Raw genomic sequence first — 26458 nt, forward strand, 5'->3', positions numbered from 1 at the left:
GAAACCCAAAATACTGTATTTTCATTTTCAGGTGTTTTTTTTTTTTCACTTTTTTTTAGAGCAGGAACAGAAATAGAAGAACATTTTGATGTCTAAGGGCAGAAACAGAAGGATCATTAGTAGCCAAATTTAATAAATAATATATATTTAAACATTACATATTACTTGTGACTAAATATCTTTACATTCTAAATAAGACGGCATGTTCTTTCTTTTTTATTGTTCTTTTCTTATCTTTTGGCCACAACTTGCAGCATGTGGGATCTTAGTTTCCCAACCAGGGACTGAACCTGTGCCCCCTGCATTGGAAGCATGGAGTCTTAACCACTGGACCACCAGGAAAGTGCTAGCATATTCTTTAGAAGCATACTAAAAATGTTTTTACCTCAAGCTCTACTGATTTGAAATTTATTACAGAGTTTTAACAGAGATCAGAGTTAACTGAAACTTTTAGAACCGTGTTATTTACACTGTTAGGGACAGATGTTAGTAACATAAATTTTCTAGTTAATTCTGGAGTTAATAGCTCCATCTGGCTTAGTTTTACAGGAATTATCTTTTGGGGGAGATAGGGTAGAAAATGTTCAGTAAACGGCTAACTCAGCAGGCTTGTGTTGCCCAAACCCTGCACATACTGAAAAGATCTCCCTCTTTGACCAGACTCAAAGGTTCCATTGAGGTAACTTTCTGAGCCCATGGAATATCCTATCTAGTAAGACTGTCTTTATATGCCAGAAGCTTTGGCAACACCAGATAGTTTATACTAACGTTGATTTATGGTGAACACCCCTTTGTATACTTGGGGCTTTGGGCTAAACTATATCAATTTGGCCTTTTGAGTGGGTGGCAGCCGTAGCTGGAGACTGAGTAGCTGAGTCTATTATACATGCCTATGAAACTGACTTCCCTCCCACAAAGACCTGACCACCACAGCTCAAGTGAGCAACCTTATTTGGCAGTATATGTGTTGTCTCACATTATTGCTGGGAGAACTAAGTGCTGTCCAGCTGAGTCTACTAGGAGAGGACACCTAGAAGCTTGCACCTAGTTTCTCTTAGATTTTGTCCTATGTGCTTTTTCCCTTTGTTGATTTTAATCTACATCTTTTTGCTGTAAACCAGGAGTATAATAGCTTTTCTGAGTTCTCTGAGGCCTAGTGAATCACTGAACATGAAGACAGTCTTCGGGACTCTCTGATACAATTCCGTAGTCAAAAGAAGTTCCAACTAAAGATCCCTTATTTATTAAATTTGTGTTAAGAGGTTTATAGAAACTTGTAAAAGTTAATATATTTCTAAATTTCCATATGTAATTTCTATGACTTAATAATATTATAATATGCTAACAGTTATTAATGTTCTAACTATTATTTTTTCTACTACTTGAGCACCTCCTCCCCAAATAAAACTCCACAGGTCTTTTAATGGATAAAGAAGATGCTGTACATATACAATGGAAAATAACAGCTATAAAAAAAGAATGAAATAACACCATTTGCAGCAACATGGATGTAACCAGATATTATCACAGTTAAGTGAAGTAAATCAGAAAGAAATATGGTAATACTTATATGTGATATCTAAAATATAAAAGAAATGGACCTATCTACAAAACAGAAGTAGACTCACAGACATAGAGAACAGACTTGTGGTTGCCAAGGGGTATGGTGGGGTGAGCGAGGGAAAGAGGGGGGCGTTGGGTTAGCAGAAATAAAATACTATATATATGATGGATAAACAAGGTTCTACTGTATAGCACAGGAAACTATATTCAATATCCTATGATAAACCATACTAGAAAAGTATATTAAAAAGAATGTATACATACATGTCTAACTGCCTCACTTTGCTATACAACTCCAATACTTTGGCCACCTCATGAAAAGACTTGACTCATTAGAAAAGACTCTGATGCTGGGAGGGATTGGGGGCAGGAGAAGGGGACGACAGAGGATGAGATGGCTGGATGGCATCATCGACTCGACGGACGTGTTTGAGTGAACTCCGGGAGTTAGTGATGGACAGGGAGGACTGGCGCACTGCAATTCATGGGTCGCAAAGAGTCAGACACGACTGAGCGACTGACTGAACTGAACTGAACTGCCTCACTTTGCTATACAGTAGAAATTAACACAATCATGCTCTAATTGGGAAAAATGACCTCAGGTAAGACAAATTCAACTACTTCTTAGAAAATTTTAGAGATATTAAAATATAATTACCTGCTTTTTCCAAAAACAGAACTACCATATGATCCAGCAATTCCACTCCTGGGTATATGTCCAAAAAATACAAAAACACAACTCAAAAAGATACAGGCACTCCAATGTTCATAGCAGCATTACTTGTAACTGCCAAGGTTATAAAGGTATATAATCAATTCAAGTGTCCAACAACAGATGAATGGATAAAGAAGATGTGATATAAACAATGGAATACTACTGAGCTATAAAAGAGCATGAAAATTTGCCATTTGCAGCAACATGGACAGACTCTGAGGGTATTATGCTAAATGAAGTAAGTCAGAAAAAGATATATACTTCATGATATCACTTCTATGTGGAATCTATAAAATACAACAAAGTAGTGAATAAAACAAATAAGAAGCAGATTCACAGATACACAAAACAAACTAGTGGTTACCAGTGAGAAAAGGGAAGTGGGGGCTGATAGGGGGGTGGGGGAAAGGGTTATTATGGGTAATTTGAATCACATATGTGAAACTTTTAAAAACTGTAAAGCACTATATAATTTAAAGAATCTTTCAGTTAAAAATAATAAAAAATAATTACCTGTTTTTCTTTATTAACTCCAGACATGAACAGTTGTTTGTATTTGTCTTTGAAAGCAAAGTTTAGAGCTTGTGTTGGAAAATACCGGATAACATTTGCCAAATTGCCACGCCAATAACTGAGGAAACCTACAAAAGAAAACATACTAAATATAAACTTGTATTATTATTAAATAATTTGCATAGTTTTAACAAATTTTGCTGTTTGAACTACCTAAAACTTACATCTTTTCTCATGAGACAAAAAAAGAAATTTCAGTCTCCAACTGAAGAAAAAAAGGCAGTGTTAACTCCAAGCACTCCATTTCAATTTCTTTAATTTCCAATAAGAATCCTTGACTACCTAAAAACCTATGGAAAGCATTACCAGGTGAATATAGGTCTCTTCACTAATAGAAAAACAGAGCTTACTAGTACTCATAAGAGAAGTTTAGTCTCATTTCAAATCATAAAATACAGTTCCTATGGTGACAAGTCTGTTGGAACAAAACTGTGTTGTATATATACTCCTGAGAATGAGATAAGAGTCTTATCTTTATATTTTATAATCTAGCCAAATAAAAGGAATTCACAATTCAAGGCAGTTTCCAGAGGCCTGATGAAGAGACAGGAGGAAACTTTCAAGATTAATAATCTTTCCAATTCAAATCTCCATGGACTGAATGACCAAACTTTATAATTCAGTCACTGTGTTACCTGATAATTCAGAGCTGCCTTTATAATCCTTAGCTGCCCCAGAATACAACAGGCGATCCCCTCTAGGACCCATAGTTGTTTTTACAGATGGTTGAACCCTGCTACTCTTAATAAGACAGCTCTAGCCCCAGCTTCGGAGAAGGCAATGGCACCCCACTCCAGTACTCTTGCCTGGAAAATCCCATGGACACAGGAGCCTGGTAGGCTGCAGTCCATGGGATTGCTAAGAGTCGGCATGACTGAGCGACTTCCCTTTCACTTTTCACTTTCATGCATTGGAGAAGGAAATGGCAACCCACTCCAGTACTCTTGCCTGGAGAATCCCAAGGACAGAGGAGCCTAATGGGCTGCTGTCTATGGGGTTGCACAGAGTTGGACACGACTGAAGCGACTTAGCAGCAGCAGCAGCAGTCCTAGCTTGGAGAAAAGAATACCCATAAACAGTCTCCTAAAGATAAAAATTTGAATGAAGATAATCTCAGTTGACTGGGCCCAGTGCTCAGAAACTGAAAGTTAGATCAGATAAATACACCGAGAGAAAGATATTTATTTATTAAATAAATAAGTATACTTTGTGGGAAGTAAAACTGAGTATTAGTGAATCCCAAGGTGAATGTAAAGCAGTCACATAGAGACAATTAAGATGTATATTAATGGCCAAGAAATAATCTTTTCAGACCTCACAACTGATTCAGTTACTTGGCATTCAGTTGCAGGCATAAATTACTAGGGCATTTAACATGTAATGATAACAGCTACAACTTCCTGAGCACTTAATGTGTACCAGGCACCGGCAAAGGCTGTACTTGTACATTTAATTTAATCATCACACTAAGGTTATGATATCTGTTCTCTTATAGTACCCATTTCACACATGCACAAACTGAAACTTTTATAAACTTAAAAACTATAATCAGGATTTAGAATCAAGTTTTCTGTCTGTCTCCAAAGCTCTACTGCAGCTTTGGGTTTCTGGAGAAGCAAATCCTATAAGAGTTTGGAAATTATTTAAGTATAGTAAATAAATAAAAGTCTATTTTTTAAAAAATGCAAAATGATTATTGTAAAAATTTTTGAGGCAATATTAACAAAACAATACTAATTTCTAGAAACTGCTTTTTATTCACTTAATCCTCAATATCACCCATGAGGTAGGTAATATTAATCTCTCCATTTTATTTATGAAGAAGTGCATTAAAAACAACCTCTTAGGCATAGAAAAGTTAGTTAAATAACTTGTCCAGTGTCACTTAGGTCAGAAAATTGTACACCTGGAATTTAAACTCAAGCAATCTGGCTCAATAATTCAGTCCCTAAACTACAATACTTTCCTTAATCATGCAAATATTTTCTGTACCTAAGAAAAGTCAACAAGTTTTCTTTAATGGAAGAAAAATAAAAATCTTAAAACATGAGAAGTGTAAGCAAATTATAAAAGGATATTGCTTGCTAGTTACAGCCACACTGAATTCCTGAGGGAGATTGATGAATCTAATTTTCAGAGATATTTTTAGTGATTTCTAAGTTCTTCACAGTTAACAACATTTAACAACATAGTTAAGCATTTGTATTTTCTGCAGACTTGTGGAAGAGAAACACTGAAAGTAAAATATGACTGTAAATAATACTGAAGAATAAGATTTTATTATCTACACCTGTGTTACAGTAACACACTAACAGATTACTGGTAGAGGATGGAGTCAATCTTAAAAGTAAAAAAAAGAACATATTGGCTGGAGAATTGCCAATGCAGTCAAATGGGATTTAAGTTAAAAATCAAAACTAATAAACTGAGCTTAAACAGTGTTGTGTGTCAAAAATGTATTGCAATTCTCATTTTATACATGGCTCTTATTTATTAATAGTCATTTTGGAAATGGTTGATTTAGATGGTATTGAGATATTACAGGTTTCAGATTGTGAGCTGTTATATAATTATGATTATGAAAAGTGTGAAAGTGTTCATTTCTCTGTTGTCTCTGACTCTTTGTAATCCCACGGACTGTAGCCTACAAGGTTCCTCTGTCTATGGAATTCTCCAGGCAAGGATACTGGAGTGGGTAACCATTCCCTTCTCCCAGGGATCTTTGGGACTCAGGGATCAAATCTGGGTCTCCCACACTGCAGGTAGATTCTCTACTGTCTGAGCCACCAGGGAAGTCCAATTATGATTATAGTACTGAATTAATATCTATTTCCAAAAGAGTGTCACAAATGAGTAGTAAAAAGCTTTTAACTTTGGCTAACGTATTGAATATAAATAGAAAATTCTGATGACAGACATCTGCACCTTAACAGGAGACTATGACAGAGTGCCAGATTTATGACTGTAGTGGTTTGGTATCATTGACAGAATGTATTCCTTTTAGCAAAATTGCATTTGCATGAAACAATCTAGAGGATTCAACAAAACAACTGTCAATATCTCAATGAAATTCTAGAAATAAATAAATCTCTAGAAGAACAACAGGAAAACTGGCAGCTTTTAATAAGTTATGTCTGAAAAAATATTTCTCTCACACACAAAATACTATTGCTTGGCTACTACTAATTCGTAGATTCCCTGAAGCTACAGGTATCAGGTTAAAAACCCTTCCTTTAGCGTTTTTCCACATATCATGCTGCAAAACCTTACTCTTATTCCCTTTTTTCCAACTCACTGATGTACCATGCTTTCAGGAGTACCAATGTCCTTAGTAAGAGTACAAAGAGGAGGAACTTCAAAGTGGAGTTCTGAATGCATTTTCTATAGAAATATAATTTTGGGAGGCTAGGTTTCAACATTTTATTAAACTATACTCTAGGTACACTATGTACCATGTAGGTTCTTTAGATAGATTACAAAAATCTACTTTATATGTAAAACAAATTTATCCCAAGTACATTCATTTACTCAGATATGCAGATGACACCACCCTTATGGCAGAAAGTGAAGAGGAACTAAAAAGCCTCTTGATGAAAGTGAAAGAGGAGAGTGAAAAAGTTGGCTTAAACCTCAACATTCAAAAAACGAAGATCATGGCATCCGGTCCCATCACTTCATGGGAAATAGACGGGGAAACAGTGGAAACAGTGTCAGACTTTATTTTTTTGGGCTCCAAAATCACTGCAGATGGTGACTGCAGCCATGAAATTAAAAGACACTTATTCCTTGGAAGGAAAGTTATGACCAACCTAGAGAGCATATTCAAAAGCACAGACATTACTTTGCCAACAAAGGTCCATCTAGTCAAGGTATGGTTTTTCCAGTGGTCATGTATGGATGTGAGAGTTGGACTGTGAAGAAAGCTGAGCGCCAAAGAGTTGATGCTTTTGAACTGTGGTGTTGGAGAAGACTCTTGAGAGTCCCTTGGACTGCAAGGAGATCCAACCAGTCCATTCTAAAGGAGATCAGTCCTGGGTGTTCTTTGGAAGAAATGATGCTAAAGCTGAAACTCCAGTACTTTGGCCACCTCATGCAAAGAGTTGACTCACTGGAAAAGACTCTGATGCTGGGAGGGATTGGGGGCAGGAGAATGGGACGACAGAGGATGAGATGGCTGGATGGCATCACCAAGTCGATAGACGTGAGTTTGAGTGAACTCTGGGAGTTGGTGATGGACAGGGAGGTCTGGCGTGCTGTGATTCATGGGGTCGAAAAGAGTCGGACACGACTGAGTGACTGAACTGGACTGAACTGACATTCATTTACAATTGATGATGAGGAATGAACATTTGTAAATTCAAGAATGTATTCACAATGATTAAAGAGTTAAAATTTATTAAGCACTAACCATGCAATAGACACAAGGTTGAATATTTTACAGCATTCTCTTTTTTTCCCCTAACTTTTAATTTGATATTAGAGTATAGCTGATTAACAATGTAGTGATAGTTTTAGGTAGACAGCAAAGGCTGTCAAGCTACACACATTTATGTATCCATTGCTACCCCAAACTCCCCTCCTAACGAGGCTGTCACATAGAGACAGAGTTCCCTGTGCTATAAGGTCCTTGTTGGTTAACCATTTAAAATATAGCAGTGTTTACAAGTCCATCACAAACTCCCTAACTATGCCTTCCCCTTATTCTCTGCCCCTGGCAACTACAAGTTCATTTTCTAAGTCTGTGAATCTGTATCTGTTTTGTCAGTAAGTTCATTTGTATAAATTCTTTTTAGATTCTGCATATAAGGGATATCATATGGTTTTTCTCCTCTGTCTGACCGACTTCACTCATTATGACACGTCTAGGTCCATCAATGATCCTGCAAATGGCATTATTTTCTTTTTAATGGCTGAGTAATATTTCATTGTATATATGTATCACATCTTCCTCCATTCCTCTGTTGATGGACATTTAGGCTGCTTCCATGTCTTGGATGCTGTAAACAGTACTGCAATGAACAGTGGGGTGCATGTGTCCTTTCAGACCACGTTATTTATTCATTTTTTAATTGCACTGGGTTTTCATTACTGTTTACGCACTTTCTCTAGTTGTGGCGAGTGGGGCTACCCTTCACTGCGGGGCAGGCTTCCCACTGTGGTAGGTTCGCTTGCTGCGGTGCACTGGCTCCTGGCTTCAGCAGTCGTGGCAGGCGGGCTCAGCAGTTGCGGCGCATGGGCTTTGTTGCTCTGCGGCATGTGCAATCTTCCCAAACCAGGGATCAAACTCATGTCCACTGCAGTGGCAGACAGATTCCCATCCGCTGACCATCAGGCAAGTCCCAGATCATTCTTTTCTCCAGATATCTGTCCAGGAGTGGGATTTCAGGGCCATATGGTGGCTCTATTTTTAGAGGAAACTCTGGACTATTCTCCACAGCGCTGTACGAATTTACATTCTCACCAAGAATGTAGGAGTGTTCCCTATTCTCCAAACTCTCTCCAGCATTTACTGTTTGTGGTCTGTTTTATTACAGGGATTATCCTGTTTAACCATCAAAACTATCATATGAAGTAGGTAATAAAATTATTGGGCTTCCCTGGTGGCTCAGATGGTAAAGAATCCACCTGCAATGCAGGAGACCTGGGTTCGATCCCTGAGTTGGGAAGATCCCTTCAATAGGGAACAGCTACCCTCTCCAGTATTCTGGCATGGAGAATTCCATGGACAGAAGAGCCTAGGGGGCTACTGTCCATGGGGTCACAAAGAGTTGGACATGACTGAGCAACTTTCACAAACATACAATATTATTATAACCAGTACAGAACTAAGGAAATTGAAGTTGAGAGAGGTTAAATTAAAATTGTCCAAGGTTACAAGATAAAGGAAAGACTGGGATTTAATTCCAGATCTTTCTACATCTATCTGACTACAGATCTAGAACTATTACATCTCTATTGCTTCTAGGTAAAAATCCACTTTGAATAAAAACAGTAGTATATTTTGATCAGAATAAAACAAAGGAAAAGCAAGAGTGAAGCAAATATAGTAGTATTTCACTCCTTAGTCATGCAGATTAAAGGACAGTTTCCAAATATATAATCACAAAATTGATACAGAAAAACATGGGGATTGTGGTATATTTCTCCTCTACCAGCAGAACATCTAAGGTGTGTTGCCTTTTTTTTTTTTTTTTACTTAATTGCTTAGTAAAAATAATCTCTTCAAAATTTAAAGATGATAAAAAAAACCTCCTTGGAACTTAATTCTGAGAAAGTAATTAAGAATTAATATAAAACTTATGGGAAAATGGGGGAACGTTACCAGGTCAGTTACTGGTCAACTTGCAAGTCAAGAATGGAAATGCTAGGCATGTTTGGGTATACAGTTGACCTTTGAACAATGTGAGAGTTAGGGGCGCTGATGACCCATGCAGTCAAAAATCCAAGTATAACATGCAGTCTGCCTTTCTTCTATGTAGCTTCTCCATATCCACGATTCTGCAACCATGAAGTCAACCAACCAGGGATCATGTAGTACTATAGTATTTACTACTGAAAATAAAATCCACACAATTCAAACCCATGGTGCTCAAGAGTCAAGTGTATGTATATTCTAGACTTGTATACTCCAACATACTTAGACAGTCTGCCTATTAGTTAAAAAAAAATACAACCAATGATTCTCAAATATGTACATACTTAAAAAAGCAAATTATATACCTTTGCCACTACACCACCCTGTTATGTGCTTCTGTAAAACATATCCAAAAGAGAAATTGAAGAATGAGACAAAGATTCTTCATTTACACAATACTGTAAATCAACTATACTCAATAACTATACAAAAAAAGGATTCTTCATTTAAAAACCTTTTATGTGATACCAAGCACATAGCAGGGCCTTCTCTGGTGGCTCATATGGGAAATAATCTGCCTGCAATGCAGGAGACCCAGGTTTGATCCCTGGGTTGGGAAGATCCCCTGGAGAAGGGAATGGCAAACTCACTCTAGTATTCTTGCCTGGAGACACCCATGTACAGAGTTGCCTAGCAGGCTACAGTCCATGGGGTCGTAAAGAGTCAGATGGGACTGAGCGACTAACACACACGCACACAGAGCAGACCTGCTATGGTTAGCACTAGGAGTACAGTTCTTGGTCTTATGGAACTTACATTACAAAGACAGACAATGAAGAAATAAATATGTTAGGTGTCCAGAAAAAAAAGAAAGTAATATGCAGATGGAGAAAGAGGAAGGACTATTTAGATAGGGTGGTTAGGTCAAACTTTAAGATATTAGGACACAACTGAGCATTTATTTTACTAGTTAAAACACAGTACTTTCAAATATCTTGCTAATTATGATGTTTTCATACTATCATCTGCTATTATCTCAAGGCACCCTTAGAATGAGGGTCATCCTTAAAAGTAATGTGAATCTATATTTCAAATAGTCTTCTTGACAATTTCAAATATTCAAATAGTCTTATCTCTATAAATCCATTTAATGGAGCCAACATAAACTATATTTATTACACAATAACTGAGCAAGGGCTCCAGTCATCCCTTTTCCCCTGTGTTACCCATACTCTTTTTTCAGGATGCCTTAGTGTCCTGTGATATAACTGACATTTGGCCAATCATAGGTACCAAAGCCAAGGCATTTAATAAACATCAGTAAAGTTTATTTTCCTATTTTATTTACATAAAGCATATACCTAATATTTTCTTTTAACACCCCAAAATATCATCTTCAAGATTTAAAAACCTTACTGCTTTAGCATTCAGAAAAATATGTTTGGAAAAGTTCATATTAAAAATAGCTGATGAACTCATGGCCAGAAATACCTGAAAGAGAGAAGAGTTCTGGTGGGCTATTAAAAACTGAGACTTATAATATCCTTGAAAACCTGTTACAATATACTAAATAAAAGTTTATATTAATTAAAATATATTTACTGATGCATAGCTTGCTCAGTGAAAAAGAAGCACTCTCAAGACACTAAAATGTTAACTGTGGTGATGTTAGCAGTTTTTTTTTAAACTTTTTGTTTCTCCATATTTTCTAATTTTCTATAAGAAACATGCATTATTTGTGTAATGAAGGTTTAAATAGTACTAAGTAATAAAAATACACATATAAAGTTGGAAAGTCATAAAACCAACTAATGAATAAATCTTTAAAAATAGCATTAGTCAGGTTAAACCCAGACACTTTTATTAAAAGGTTCAGGATTGAGAACATGTGTACACCCGTGGCGGAATCATGTTGATGTATGGCAAAACCAATACAGTACTGTAAAGTAAAATAAAAAAAAATAAAAAGTATCAAAGACACCCAAAGAGATATTTAAAGCTATGTTCAGAACAAGAATGAAGAGATGTCTCCTTGAGGTGTAAAGAAAGACGTAAGGTAAGAAGACAGTGAGAGAGCACCTAGTCGTGCCTTCTGAGTTCACTGTCTCTTGTCTTCATTTCATATTGCCTAAAGAAAGGAAAAGTTATCAGTAAAACTAGAATATGGAAAACAAGAGACTTCAGAACGCTGAGATGGTGATGTACCTTGATTTTCACAAGACAGTAAATTCCAGAAAACAAAAGCCTCAGAATCTGACTGCCTAGTAACGTTCCAGAATGATCTAGCACAGTGATTTTCAACCCCACCAGGTTCCAGTTTTCCATACATAATAAATAGTTTACAATGCTCCCTTTACTACCTATAAACAGAATTCAAAGACAATGACCTCTTCACTAGCTCAAAAAAAGTCAATATAATGCCTTCTTTGCTACATACAAAGAGGAAATAAAGGCATTTATAACATGTATTTTTAATTAGTAAATTGGTCAGGTGTGATCACATCAGAGACATAATAGAGACATAATAGTAATTAATCTGTTGTGTTTAAGATACACACTGACATTGTGAAAAAAGGACTTAATAAGTATATCTATACAATCATAATTCAATATTTAAAAATGAAGATGATGTAAGTGGTGATCAAATATGACACACAGAGCTGTTAACATGAGTTTCCACAATGATGAACACCTCTCAGCAAAATTCTGAACAAAGTACAGTCTTTCCTCTGCTTACACGACAGCTGCATTACTGAAATTAGTGTGTACTAAAATTATGCCCTGGACAGTTTATGTTGATAAGTAAATAATCAAAAACAGGTTTTAGTGCCATAAGAACATCCAGTGGGAGATCCGAGTCATTCCGTTGCAGGATAAGTCTTTGTTGTGCAGGACTGACCGTGTACAGGGGCAGCAGGATGTTTAGCAGTCCTGGATTTTGCCTTTCATATCACTGCATTTAAGGATTACTCCCCTCTTTGTGCTAAACAAAAAATTCCTCACAAGTTTCCCAAAATGCCCCTAGATGGCAATATTATCCCTGTTGTGAATTACTTATCTTTTAGCATAGGATATACCATGTGTACTGATAACAAGGCTTTGTATGTACTAGGAAACATTTTCTTAAAATTCTGCTTAAAGAAAGCTGGAGCCAGAATACTATTCAGAATGGTCTCAATTTACAAGAGCCATATTGAATGTGTGTGTGCGTGTACTCAGTCACTTCAAACGTGTCCTATTTTTGCAACCCCAAGGACTGATGTTGAAGCTGAAACTCCAATACTTTGGCCACCTGATGCGAAAAGCTGACTCATTTGAAAGGACCCTGTTGCTGGGAAAGATTGAGGGCAGGAAGAGAAGGGGACGACAGAGGATGAGATGGTTGGATGCCATCACCAACTCAATGGACATGGGTTTGGGTAGGCTCTGGGAGTTGGTGATGGACAGGGGGGCTTGGCATGCTGCAGTTCATGGGGTCGCAAAGAGTCGGGCACAACTGAGCAACTGAACTGAACTGAACTGATGGACTGTAGCCCGCCAGGCTCCTCTATCCATGGGATTTTCCAGGCAAGAATACTGGAGTGTGTCGCCATGCCCTCCTCCAGGGAATCGTCTAGATCCAGGGACCCAACCGAGTCTCCTGCATTGCAGGCAGATTCTTTACCGCTGAGCCACCAGAGAAGCTTCATATTTAACATATTTAGGTTTAAATATTACAAAAAACATTTAAAATACAAAATGACTTAGCACTGGTCAGCACAATCTTTCCAGAATATTTAACTTTACCTGACTAAAGCAAATTAGTAAATAATAAAGAGGCTCCTACTTCTCTGAAAAGAAATGGGAAGCTTGCTCTGATAAAATAAATGGAAGATGTGAACCATTCATTATGAAAGATCTAAATTAAGCTCCCAGACCGGGCACAATAAATCCACAGTATAGATGATGCCTTAAGAGTCTATATCCTCAACCCTAAATACTCTGCTTGCAGGGTCTTAGTTCCCCCACCAGAGATCGAACTTGTGTCCCCCTGAAGTGGAAGCCTGGAGTCCTAACCACTGAACAACCAGGGAATTCCCAGGAATCCTTTTTTTATAAGAGGAAATGTAACCTGTCTTAGACTTAGGAGTGAAAGAAAGGCCTGCATTTGAGTTGAACCCACTTCACATCTTGTTCAGAATATACAACAAACAAGCCTATTTCCCTTTTTAAAATTCATATAGATGTTTCAATTGAATCCAACTATATGGGAGGCTCAGGTGGTAAAGAATCTGCCTGCAATGCAGCAGACCCTGGTTCAAACCCTGGGTCAGGAAGATCCCCTGGAGAATGGAATGGTATTCTTGCCTGGACAATCCCATGGGTAGAGGAGCCTGTCGGGCTACAGTCCATGGGGTCACAAAAAGTCGGACATGAATGAGTGACTAACACTACACTATACAGCTGAAAGTTTCTGATCAACTTATCCTCTAGTCACTTAGCTAACTTAGAAGCCAGTCTGCAAGGTGATGGCAATGAATGATTAACAAGGCATTTTCATTATTCCTTAAAATCGTTTCAATATTAATGGGAAAAAGTCCAAAACTCCACAATGAACCAAAATATCAAAATTTTACATAAAAACAGAGCCTAATGCAAAAAAAGAAAACTGATCCTGTCTCTGCTTAAGAGTTTTTACATTGCTCACTGTAGGTTTTTCTCATTAATTTTGATTTCTAAAAATACTGCATTAAAATAGTTTGTTTCTAGACTGAGGTTCCCACGAGGCACAGTGGTAAAGAATCCGCCTGCTGATACAGCAGACACCTTCGATCCCTGGTGGGGAAGAACCCCTCTAGAAAGAAACGGCAACCCACTCCAGTATTCTGGCCTGGAGAATCTCATGGACAGAGGCGCCTGGCAGGGCTACAGTCCATGGAGTAGCAATGAGTCGGACACAACTGAGCACGCACGTACCACTGAGGTTTTTTGGCATCCTCCTAAAACGTGTAGATTGAGTGCCTGTTGCAGTAGTTCCTGAGAACAAACAAGCTCTTTTCACTGAATACGTACTAGAGCGGACCCAGTGCTTCTCTATTTGGTATACTTGTCTCAAACATGTTATTTCAGCAAATATTTCAGAACCTTAAAGCACTTATTAACATACAGCCAAGTGCCTAACGGCATCTCCCCCAATCCTGGGAGGTCAACCATTTCCCTCTTGAGACAGGTAGAGGCGCACCGGGGTGCAACGCCTACTAGGAAGGAGAACTGTAGAGAGAGAGAAGGTGGTGATCCCGCCTGCCCAAGGACTGCTCACGTGTAGGCCTTCTTGACCCTGGGAAAGCAGAGCCTCATAGACTGGTTAAGAAATTGTATTATCACAGGCACAGAAATCAACTCATCACCGACACACAAGGCCCTGGTGCCCGCAGCGTCCCCTCCTGGATCATCCACTCCTTTTTCCCGGAAGCTAACCCTGCGCGGAGGGAAGGTTGGAGCATACGCACCTTGCTCACGAGGAATCCGCACCAGGCAGTCCACGATGCCTTTGTACTGCGCCTCGGGGCTGATCTGCTTGGACGACGCCTGGACCTGCAGAAGCAGCTTCACACGCTCGATGGGCGCCACCGTCGTCTTGGACACAGCCGCCGCCACCCCGCCTGCCAGCAGGTCCTTCCCGAAGGATGTGGCGTCAAAAAGCCGCTTTTCCACCTTCTTCTCCTGCTTCTTCTTCGGAGGTTCACGCTGCATGGTGGGACGACTGACGTAAAAACGGGTAGCAGAAGCTCAAAATAAGAGCCGGAGACACGCGAGGACGAAGCCGAAAACTGCTTCAGCGTAGTCCTGGCGGGAAAGCCGCGCTCAGGACGCTGGGAGAGGGTCGCGGTGCCTCCAACCGCCTCCAGCCAGTGGAACCGGTCACGTGACTCCCAACACGTGGCTCTTCAGCGCGGTACTGTCTACGCAAGTAGAGGTGCCTGGCTGCGCTTGCAGCGGCGGACTGGACTGGGAGGCTTTGAGTTCTCATCTGGGAAGGGATCCGGGAGAACCAGGTCTGTAAAAAGAGATTTAGTAGCCCAAACATGACAGAGCAGCAAAATCAACCGTGTGGGACTAACCAAGTTTAGTTTTGGTTCCTAGAGTAACCCTTGCACCTTCTATTAAAAATCGCTTTAAAATCTTCTTTAAATGTAACAGGGGTCCTTTGTCTAGTCACTGTCTCAGTGTCTGGTTTTACCTACTGTACCCCCATAACATAATTCAACACATTTCTCTTTCTCCTGTATTTTATTTAATTTGGTAATTCTGTCTGGAGCAGTGGTGCTCAGTCAGACGACTGCACAAATTGGAGGTGTTGGTAGGGGGTGGGGGAAGACACGGGTTTGTGCCCTGGTGTCTGTGTTTGCATTTGAATTCCCCAGGTAATTTTAATGTGCAGAGTTGGGAACGTGTTCTAGAACAGCGGTTCACAAGCTGATTTTAGGATACCTTTTCACTCTTCATGTAGAAGACGGCAAAGAAGCTTCTGTTTTTATGTTATATATTGATATTAATCATTTCAGAAATTGTAACAGAAAATTATATAAATCTCATTTAAAATAACAGTAAACCTCTACATAAGTAACATTTTTGTATTGAACAATTATTTTGCCAACAAAAAATGTAGTGAGAACAGTCTTGTTTTATATTTTTTAAAGTCTTTTTAAATGTCTGGCTTAATAAAAGCCTGATTTACACAGCTGCTTTTGCATCCTATTTGCTGCAATAGTGCCCAACATATATGTAACTGCTGGAAAACTCCACCGTACACTAATGAGGGAATAAGAGTGAAAGAGGCAAAAAATGTCCTATTATTAATAAAGAAATATATTCTTAAAAAAAAGAAATATATTCTTAATTCCTCTTTACATCTTGTTTGATGGTTTCTTCTAAAGGAAGGAAGCTTCCATTTTATCATCTCTTACTCTGCAGGACTTGCAGTCTTTAAACACATCTGTAAAATGTGAGATAAGTTACTGGCTTTTTTGAACTTTAGTTTGCATTTTTTAATTATCCCAAGTGTGTTGTCACACTTTTAATAGTACTTGTCACTAGTAAAAAACCAAATATTTTGGCCAGAAGCATTCCAGAGCAGGAATTTTGTTACTCTTTTGGCAATCTCATAAAACTAGTTGGCAAGTCTTACTGGTACCATGTTTGATGCCTACCTTCCTTTTCTTAGTGGCTCACTTGACTCAACTGGTTTTTCAGCCTGAGTTTCTTTGTATATTGTATGCTGCTGACATGTTAATCTTTCTAAAGCAATTGCATTTATCATTATTCCTAGCTTGAAAAATTGAAAGTTTTCTCACTGCATTGACTTCAAAATCCTTTGTGAAATCCATCACAAATTCAAGAAATGATGGGCATTTTATCTGCAAAAATCTGGAAAATGAAAGACTTCATTCTCTTTTAAGGTAATTTGAAGCTCTTAGGAATAAATTTAAAGGGGGAATTTCCCGAATCACACCCCAAGCAAGAATGTCTCTTTAAGGTGCCAAAAGAAGTTAAAGGAACCACGTCTGGTCACAGGAAACGTAAGTTATTTTCAGAAGTCAGAAAAGCCTGCTGCTGCTCCCCAGGGCAATTTTCTCTCCCTTCCCTTTTTGAAACCCTTTCTGCCCTCCCCGGACATGACTCTGCAGTTAACACTGTTTATAGAATGTTCCTTTATGATATCCTCAAGCTTGCTTTTGACATATATTCTTTGTAGAAGACAGCAAAAGTGAAAGTGCTTAGAAGTGTAGCTTTTTTTTTTTTAACCCTATTAAAGAGCTCTGAATCATCTCTTTTCAATAGATTAAGCTGCAAATGTTTCTTTTAATTTGCTGCTTTGCATTTTATTTACTGATTTACTGAATGAAAAAAGTTCTGGTGATTTATATGTTGATATTAAAAATAGAGAGTCTCAGGGCCTTTGCACTGTTCACTTTTTCCTTAGAAATCAGCTTGGTTAGTTTCCCCACTTACTGCAGATCAGAGGCCATCTAAGCAACCCTTTCCCTGGCCACCCTGTCTCTCACACTTCATACTCCATTTTCTTGCTTCACTTTTTTTCTTTTAGCTTTTGTTTTACTTAAGCAAAACATAAGGTCTACCTCTCCCACTAGAACATAAGCTCCATGAGGGTAGCAGTTTTTGGCTGTTTTGTTCACTGCTGTATCTCTGGCATCAGAACAGCGCTTGGTACAGAGCAGAAGCGTAATAAATGTTTGTTGGATGAATGGACAAAAAGTCAACACAACTGCAAACAAACCTCTGCACCATTTTTATTAAAAACTATCAATATAGTGCAAAACTAGCTTCAGTTATATAGAAGTACAACTCTAAAAAATTAATTTCCACACAGTACAGTATATAAAGTTTTAGTAATATTTATTAATGTATTTTAAAATATTCAAAGTATAAATCCTCGTTTTAAAAGTGTTTAGTGCTGAATAATTTTTCTTAGCTTTCCAACATTTTGTACAGTAGAGGGTATGATTTAGATGACTCTATTGTTTTCAACCAATGGATATTTAATAATAAGTAGCGGTAGTAGTAGTAGCAGCTGCTAACACTATTATAGCACATAATGTGTGCCAGGCACTATTTAGAGGGAAATCACACAGACAACAATAATTATTCACAATGTTATTTGCAAGAATGTTCAAAGTGTACAAACCTAGTAAATTGGTTTCATAGCTCTTCCCGTTTGTATCAGAAATATAAAAAAGTAGGGACTGCAATTTACTAACTTGCCAGTATGCATCATCATTGAGGTTCCTTGGCACAAAAAGAGAAATTCGCTTTTCTAACATGACAAAACAAAGAGACAAAAAAGAGAAATGGAGAATGGGGGTTGAAATCTAAAATGTAATTTTGTGAGGAGACAGGACTAAAAAATATATGATGGTGGTAAGACAGCACTTGCTTTGTTTTTTTTTTTAATGCTGGATATATAGTCTTGCATTACAGCCTTTGGTGAAAAAGAACGTTTGCAGGATGCTAACTATACCTGCAAAAGCATTCTATGTCCCTCTTTATTTAATAAAGTTGCAGACAGGCACTTATTGTCTAGTGAGTCACACCTACTCTCAGGTGTGAATCTGAACATATATGGAAAAATGAGCAGCGAAATTTATAGTACTTACCACATTTATTTTGATATCTATTTAGAGATAAAAGCAAAGATAATGTTTGGTTTTCTTTTCTTAAAAAGTGTCTCTGCAACATGCACATTACAGAGCAGATCTGCAATACTTCAAATGAGTTGGCTTTATATAAGATCAGTAGTCTATCTTTTTATTTCAGTTATTAAATAGTGGTCTTATGATTCTTTGAGACCAGGAAAGCAGTTCAACAGATCAAAATTTCACTAAGTGAAACAAAAAGTTCCTAATGGTAAAGTCCCAAGTTCAGTCTGTTTGAAAATCTGAGGTGATCAATGGCTGCATTTATTAATAATTCTCCATATTAAAAACAGCTTCATGGTTTTGAGAGAACGTTAACAAGAAATTAAAGACATTTACTAAATACTCTTAAATAATACTTTGATACTTATATATGTGCACAAGCAGTCCTAACACAGTTGTAAACAGTCTATTATTTGACCAAAATTATAATCTGAAGGGGAGGATATTGCAAGCCATTTTCTACCAAAGTTTCTTGCTCTGTTTTGAATGCCAAAATTAAGGTCCAGAAATCACCAATAGGACAAGTATAGTGGTTTGCATCTTCAACACCTGGGTGAAAATCTCTTAAACTCTTGAAGTGAAGTCGCTCAGTCGTGTCCGACTCTTTGCGACCCCACAGACTGTAGCCTACCAGGCTTCTCAGTCCATGGGATTTTCCAGGCAAGAGTACTGGAGTGGGGTGCCATTTCTTTCTCCAGGGGATCTTCCCAACCCAGGGATCGAACCCAGGTCTCCCGCATTGGAGGCAGACGCTTTACCCACTGAGCAACCAGGAAAGCCCAGACAGAGGGATAATAAGTGTTTCTTTTAAGACCAGATACTTTAAATGGTGCATCCACTACGTTTTTCAGTTAATTCTGTTTAAGCTGGAGGTCTCATGCTTGAGGTAGGGGAAAGGCAGAGACTGGCTTTCGATGTGCTGGTGTAATTTGCCTTCCAAAAGTAAATCCTGAAGAAGAGAGAACCCAGTGCTATAAAGTCATGAGGGCATCTGAGAATTCAGGAGAATCCAACGGGTAAATGTCAATTAAGAATTGTCACGTTCTTCCTTTCAATCTGCCAAATTCTGACAGCTGAAGAAAATTCTGATCTTAGTAACTTTCTTTCTCTACTCATGGTCAAATAAATTATTGTTCATTAAAGGTACCCCTTTGGGAAAACCTATACATCCAGATTTGTAAGGCAAAACTTTGTATTGATTGGAAGTCACTATAGAATTTCTTTAGTTAACTTTTTCAGTGTTTTCAATATGATACGGTTTTTTAAAAAGATTTACATACAACTTTCCTATAATTCATGAACTTGTATAAACTGTGTGTATACCTGAATATATTTCAAAAAAGAGAAAAACAATGAAAGTATATGAACAAATAGTTTAAAAATATATATCCTAGCCAAAACAGAACTGACCTGAATCAGTAAAGAAAATCAAATAAATAAAAAAGTAAGTTTAATTTTCATTCCTCTCTTCCCCCACAGTGAGGTATCTACTAAAATACCGAAAGGAAAAGTATCTGATCTAAGAAGGAATCAGTACTCAATATTACAAATTTAGGTACCAAACAATAGGTTAGAGGGAAAAAATTGCACATTTTACTGAAGAGGATCTTTAGACACAGATCAAAGCAATCATTTCATTTGTACAGGAAAAATCTGAGCTCAGAGAGGTACAAAAACTTGCTCATGCTCACAGCACTAATTAGTAACAGAACTTGGTCATCTCTTCCCAATTTCATAATTATTTTGCCAGATATCAATACTATTCTTGAGAAACATACACAAAAAATTGGGTATTTTTCCAAGATAAACATTCTTATATTAATTTTACATAAAATATATCACATTATTTCAAATCAGTAAATAAATTAATGTTATATACCAAAATGGAAAATAAGTTAACAATCTCTTCTTCATATTTCGATCAAGTATTTTCTTCAAAAGTCTCAGAATAAGATTTAGTGCATCAAATCCAGCAGCATATCATCTCAGTCTTCATCAGCCTTATGTTCAGTATTGATTAGTGAGAAGAAGTTAAACCTTATCTCTTTGTGAATAGATTTCAGCAGTTCTAACCCTGCTTGATGGTCTGTGCAGTGTTCCTATGCATCAAGAAAATACAGCTACAAGGTTAATCCAAAGAACAGTTTAAAAGCCATTTCAATGGCAATTTCTGTAACTGAGTCATGAAAACAGACATAAAGTTCTTGAAGTTTGGGATGAAGAAAGAGTCTCCTGTAGAGAAAAAGAACACACTAATTTCAGAATTCCAAGAAGGAAAAAACTCCCAACTCTCCAATATATTTTGCTACATTTTTTGGTTTCTGAAAGAATAAGTCATAAATTCAACCACTAGTCTAAATCTACATAGGGGGAAATGCAGCTAGATTTGTAATCAAATAATCTATGCCTTAGGTCAATTACATTTATTTTTTCAGAGTGTAAAAAGCCTACTGTGTCAATTTCTATAGTCATATTCCTTAGTTTTAAAATGTTAAATTTAGTTATTATTATAATATAGTCAATGACGTACCATCATTCTAAGTACAATAGTTATTAGACATCAAATTGGGATTAACATTGAAACTTAGATTTTCTTAAAGAGTTAAAATTTTAGTCTATTTAATCAATACTAATGTATACAAAACATCAAACCATTTCTGACTTCCTTCAGTTTCTCTCTTCTGCATAGATCAGCAGCATCATAATTCAACACCTATTGATTTTTTGCAATTCCAGCTGTGAATGTAGTTACACCTGCCTGTGTGCTAACTGGTCTTCTTATCTCTATTCTCTCTCATGTCCACACCATTCCATTTGGCTCCCAGCTTGATCTTCCAATAACACAGCGCTGATCACTATACACTGAGTTGTGATCATGTTGATGCTCCCAAGCGTGGCTGGTTATACATCAGAATCACAGGTGAGTTTACTAAACATACAGAGTCCCACTCCCATAGATTCTAGTTCGGTAGGTCTGGGATGGGGTGCAGGCATTTCTGATTTTAATGAGTGACTCAATCAGTCATGTCTGACTCTCTTCAACCCTGTGGATGGTAGCCTGTCAGGCTCCTCTGTCCATGGACTTCTCCAGGTTAGAATACTGGAGTGGGTAACCATTCCCTTCTCCAGGGGATCTTCCCAACCCAGGGATCAAATCTGGGTCTCCCCTGTTGCAGGCACATTCTTTACCGTTTGAGTCATCAGGGAAGCCCTGGTTAACGTGACTCAGCTGATTCTAAATCCTGTGGATCAGCACATGGGAATTATTGCTTTGGATAACATTTGTAAAGCGTTTGTCATACAGCTTAGTACTACGTGGTAGGTGTCGAGTAATATTAGTCCCACCCAACTCTTGTGCTCCTTCCTTCACCAACTCTCTACCCCAACTCAAAGAACTATCGGCAGTTCAATATTTCCTTCAAAATTCAATTCCCTGGTTAGGAATTGAAGGTTCTCTGCAGTGATCCTAACTTAGCTTTCCAGTTTTATCTTTTTCACTTCATCTTTGTACATGCCATTCCTCTACCATCCTAGCAAACTAGTCTACTCACAATGAAGCCTTAGGATTTCCCTTGTTTGGGTCTTTATATTCATCCCATCCTTTACTTAAAATGCGCTATCCAAATCCAGTTCATTTCCTAAAGCAGATCAAATGGAATCTCTTAGCCTTTCTTTGTAATCTCAGATTTCCTCCCCTTTTTCAGAATTTCCAGAGTGTGTGGTTGTATTACCTAATTTATTTTTTATAGAAGTACAGTTGTGTCACAATGTCACAATGTTGTGTCAATCTCTGCTATACAATGAAGTGACTCAGTTTTACACACATACAATCTTTTTTATAATATTCTTTTCCGTATGGTTTACACCGGCAGATTGGATGTAGTTCCTTGTGCTATACAGTAGGACCTTGTTGTTTATCCATTCTAAATGTAATAGTTTGCACCTACCAACCTCAGATTCCCAGGCCATTCTCTTCTCCCACCCCTCGCCCGTAAGTATGATCTCTGAGTCTGTTTTCTGTTGTGTAGATAGGTTCACTTGTGCCATATTTTAGATTCCACATATAAGTGATATCATATAGTATTTTCTTTCCCTTTCTGACTTAACCTCACTTAGTATGATCATCTATAGTTGCATCCATATTGCTACAAATGGCATTATTTTCTTTTTTGTGGTTGAGTAATATTCCGTTGTGCATACTGCATCTTCTTCATTCATTCGTCAATGGATATTTAGGTTGTTTCCACAGAGGTGCGTGTATGTTTTTGAATTATAGTTTTATCTGAGTGTATACTCAGGAGTGGGATTGATGGATCATGGTAATTCTATTTTTAGTTTTCTGAGACACCTCCATACTGTTTTCCTTAGTGGTTGTACCAACTTACATTCCCACCAACAGTGTAGGTGTGTTCCCTTTTCTGCACACCCTCTCCAGAATTTATTTGTTGACTTTTTAATGATGGCCATCCTGACTGGTATGAGGTGGTACCTCATCATAATTTTGATTTACATTTCTCTAATAATTAGTGATGCTGAGCATTTTTCATGTGCCTACTGGCCATCTGTATGTCTTCTTTGGAGAATCTATTAAAGTCTTCTACCTATTTTTCAGACAACCTGATCTGCCTCTTGAGAAACCTGTATGCAGGTCAGGAAGCAGAAGTTAGAACTGGACATGGAACAACAGACTGGTTCCAAATAGGAAAAGGAGTACATCAAGGCTGTATATTGTCACCCTGCTTATTTAACTTATATGCAGAGTACATAATAAGAAATGCTGGGCTGGAGGAAGCACAAGCTGGAATCAAGATTGCTGGGAGAAATATCAGTAACCTCAGATATGCACATGACATCACCCTTTTGGCAGAAAGCAAAGAAGAACTAAAGAGCCTCTTGATGAAAGTGAAAGAGGAGAGTGAAAAAGTTGGCTTAAAGCTCAACATTCAGAAAACTAAGATCATGGCATCTGGTCTCATCACTGCATGGGAAATAGATGGGGAAACTGGAAACAGTGTCAGACTTTGTATCTTTGGGCTCCAAAATCACTGCAGGTGGTGACTGTAGCCATGAAATTAAAAGATGTTTACTCCTTGGAAGGAAAGTTAGGACCAACCTAGACAACATACTAAAAAGCAGAGACATTACTTTGCCAACAAAGGTCTGTCTAGTCAAGGCTATGGTTTTTCCTGTGGTCATGTATGGATGTGAAAGTTGGACTATAAAGAAAGCTGAGCACCGAAGAATTGATGCTTTTGAACTGTGGTGTTGGAGAAGGCTCTTGAGAGTCCCTTGGACTGCAAGGAGATCTAATCAGTCCATCCTAAAGCAGATCAGTCCTGGGTGTTTATTGGAAGGACTGATATTGAAGCTGAAACTCCAATACTCTGGCCACCTGATGTGAAGAGCTGACTCATTTGAAAAGACCCTGATGCTGGGAAAGATTGAGGGCAGGAGGAGAAGGAGATGACAGAGGATGAGATGGTTGGATGGCATCACTGACTCAATGGACATGGGTTTGGGTAGACTCTGGCAGTTGGTGATAGATAGGGAGGCCTGGTGTGCTGCAGTTCATGGGATCACAAAGAGTTGGACACGACTGAGTGATTGAACTGAACTGAATTCATTTTTCAATTGGGTTTTTTGTTGTTGAGTTGTATGAGCTGTTTGTGTATTTTGAAGATTAAGCCTTTGTTGTTTACATAATTTGCAAATATTTTCTCCCATTTCATAGGTTATCTTTCTGTTTTTCTTTTTTTTATGTTTTTCTTTTCTGTACAAAAGCTTGTAAGTCTGATTACGTCCCATTTGCTTCTTTAGTTTTTATTTCTATTGCCTTGGGAGACTGACCTTAAAAAAAAAACATTAAAATATAGCCAGCTATCTCTCTCTCTCTCTCTCCATAGAATATTCATCCATAAGTACACAGATATTTAAGCATGTTTCATATTTCTTCTGCTGGATGTAAGATCATCAGATGCAATGACTGTGTCTTTATTTGTGTTTGCCAGTCCACCTAAGCATCACCATATACATTTTGCCAAGCACAGCTCCATTTACTAATCCTTACATATTTATCAAGTGACTATGGTGCCAGTGGTGGACAAGACAGATACAGTTCCTGATCTCATAAAACTGACATTCCAGTGACAGAGAGAAAGAGATGACAGTTTGTCTCTTTGACAGGAGGTGATATGTTACCACTGGTCTGAATATCGAGGAGCCAGATAGGCAAAGGTTAAGTAGAACATCCCACATGGAAGGAACAGCAGGAACAGAGTTCAGCTGGTGCCAATGTGGCTGTGCACAGTGGCTGGAGGAAGAGAGTGACAGGAGGTAGAAACAGAGAGGTGGCCGGGGGACAGACAGGGCCAGGTCTTGTAGCTGGTTGGGGACGGGGGAAGAGAAGGGAAGGGAAGAGGGAAAGAAAGGAGGAAAGAGGGGGAGAAAAAAAGTTAGAGACAGAAGGAAATAGCAGTGGGTATGAACTCATTACCTTTTAGTGTCTTACTAGTACAATGTTGTAAGATAAGTGAATTAGGGTTTTTTTAATAAAAGAAAAGACTTGGGAAGAATTTTAAAGGCGTTATTTAGTAAGCAGAATTCTAAAATACATTAAATATTAGAATTATGTTAATAAACTCACATTGTGTGTTGTGTTCAGTTGCTCAGTCATGTCTGACTTTTTGCAGCCCTATGAACTGTAGCCTGCCAGGTTCCTCTGTCCATGGGATTTCCCAGGCAAGAATACTGGAGTGTTTTGCCCTTTCCTCCTTCAGGGGATCTTCCTGACCCAGGGGTCGAACCCACATCTTCTGCATTACAAGCAGTAATAAATCCATGCTTATATCTTAAAATGTTTAGCTCCTTTACCCCCTTTTTAACATTTAAAAATATTTTCTTCCACTTACCCTACTACCCAGTAAGCCATAACTGGTGGTGTTTTCCTCTGATCAGTCCAGTTTTCAGGGGAGCATTCAAACAGTACACCATGTTCTTTCACAGGGTTCAGAGAAGACACAGAATTTGTTGAACCTGAATGATCTTTGCCATTCAGTGCTTTCTTTTTCTGTAAATTAATAGGTATTATTAGTCTTGGCTGGTATTAATAGTGCTGCTTTAAATGTTTTCATATATAGATTTGAACTGGCTGATCCTAATACTATAAGTGCCCACAATGACATTCTTCTTTCTCCTTACCTGCAGGAAAATTCCTACCCTTCCTCATACTTACCTTAAATGCCATCTCCTACAAGAGACTTCACGGATAAAGTTTCTCTTGACTCTCCAAGGAAACATTTGTTTCACAGCCTTACCTTATTAATATTTACACTATATTAGCAGTTTATAAGTCTGTCTTCCCCAGTACATTAGAACATTTTTCCCAGGGCAGAGACTATATGCCATTCATCTCTGTATTCCTTAAAAGCAGCTGTGCTTGGGTACACAGTAGATGCTTAATGAATAGGTTACTAATGAGTTACTAAATGAGTAGATGATTTTATAAGGCATTTAAAACACATACACTTAAAGCAGTATTTTTCCTTTGAAGCATACTCTCTAAATTTCCCACTGATTAAATCATTAGCAAACCAATGACCCACTTGGAATATATAAGACTTTCTGTAAGGCTCAGGCCAAAACAGTGGAGTGATCCTTGATTCTTCTCCTTCTTTCAAAATGCTTATTGAAGACACAAATCCTTTTGGCTCATCCTCCATTATATCTGCAAGATCAAGAACCCACTGATACTTCTTGCTTTGAGAATTTCCACAGTTCCTTGCCTCCCACCTTCTCTCCTTGCCTCCCACCTTCTCTATCTACCCTGCAAGCTTGTTCAGAGTAGCCTGAGTTACCCTTTGAAAACTAAGGAACACGTCCTGCTCTTCTCAGAACTACCCAAGAACATAAATCTCAAAAGGTCCTTGGCCTATCAGGCCTTGCATGACTCAGTCCTGCTGCTTTTGCCATCTCAACTCCGACTGCTCTCCTCCTGACTCAGGCTGCTCCTGTGAGCTCTCAGCCCCCTTACCTCCACAGTTGTATTCTGGCTGTTCC

The 26458-nt window shown here is 38.1% G+C and overlaps 2 protein-coding genes across 2 annotated transcripts in view; both read right to left on the minus strand.

Moving 5' to 3' along the window:
* SLC25A31 (solute carrier family 25 member 31) overlaps positions 1–14939 on the minus strand; it is a 29968-nt gene extending 15029 nt beyond the window's left edge. Inside the window, exons 1-2 of the mRNA XM_068990117.1 lie at positions 14696–14939; positions 2792–2919 (exon numbers count right to left, since the gene is read on the minus strand). Coding sequence (XP_068846218.1) covers positions 2792–2919; positions 14696–14939 — 372 coding nt within the window. The remainder of the gene's footprint in view (positions 1–2791; positions 2920–14695) is intronic.
* Positions 14940–20163: 5224 nt separating this feature from the next.
* Positions 20164–26458, minus strand: part of INTU (inturned planar cell polarity protein) — a 77509-nt gene continuing 71214 nt past the window's right edge. The window contains exons 15-16 of the mRNA XM_068990223.1: positions 25312–25469; positions 20164–20635 (exon numbers count right to left, since the gene is read on the minus strand). Of these exons, the coding sequence (XP_068846324.1) occupies positions 20524–20635; positions 25312–25469 (270 nt within the window). The 3' untranslated portion in view covers positions 20164–20523. The remainder of the gene's footprint in view (positions 20636–25311; positions 25470–26458) is intronic.

This window comes from Capricornis sumatraensis, chromosome 17 (genome assembly GCF_032405125.1).
Source record: "Capricornis sumatraensis isolate serow.1 chromosome 17, serow.2, whole genome shotgun sequence".
Classification (NCBI taxonomy): Eukaryota; Metazoa; Chordata; class Mammalia; order Artiodactyla; family Bovidae; genus Capricornis; species Capricornis sumatraensis.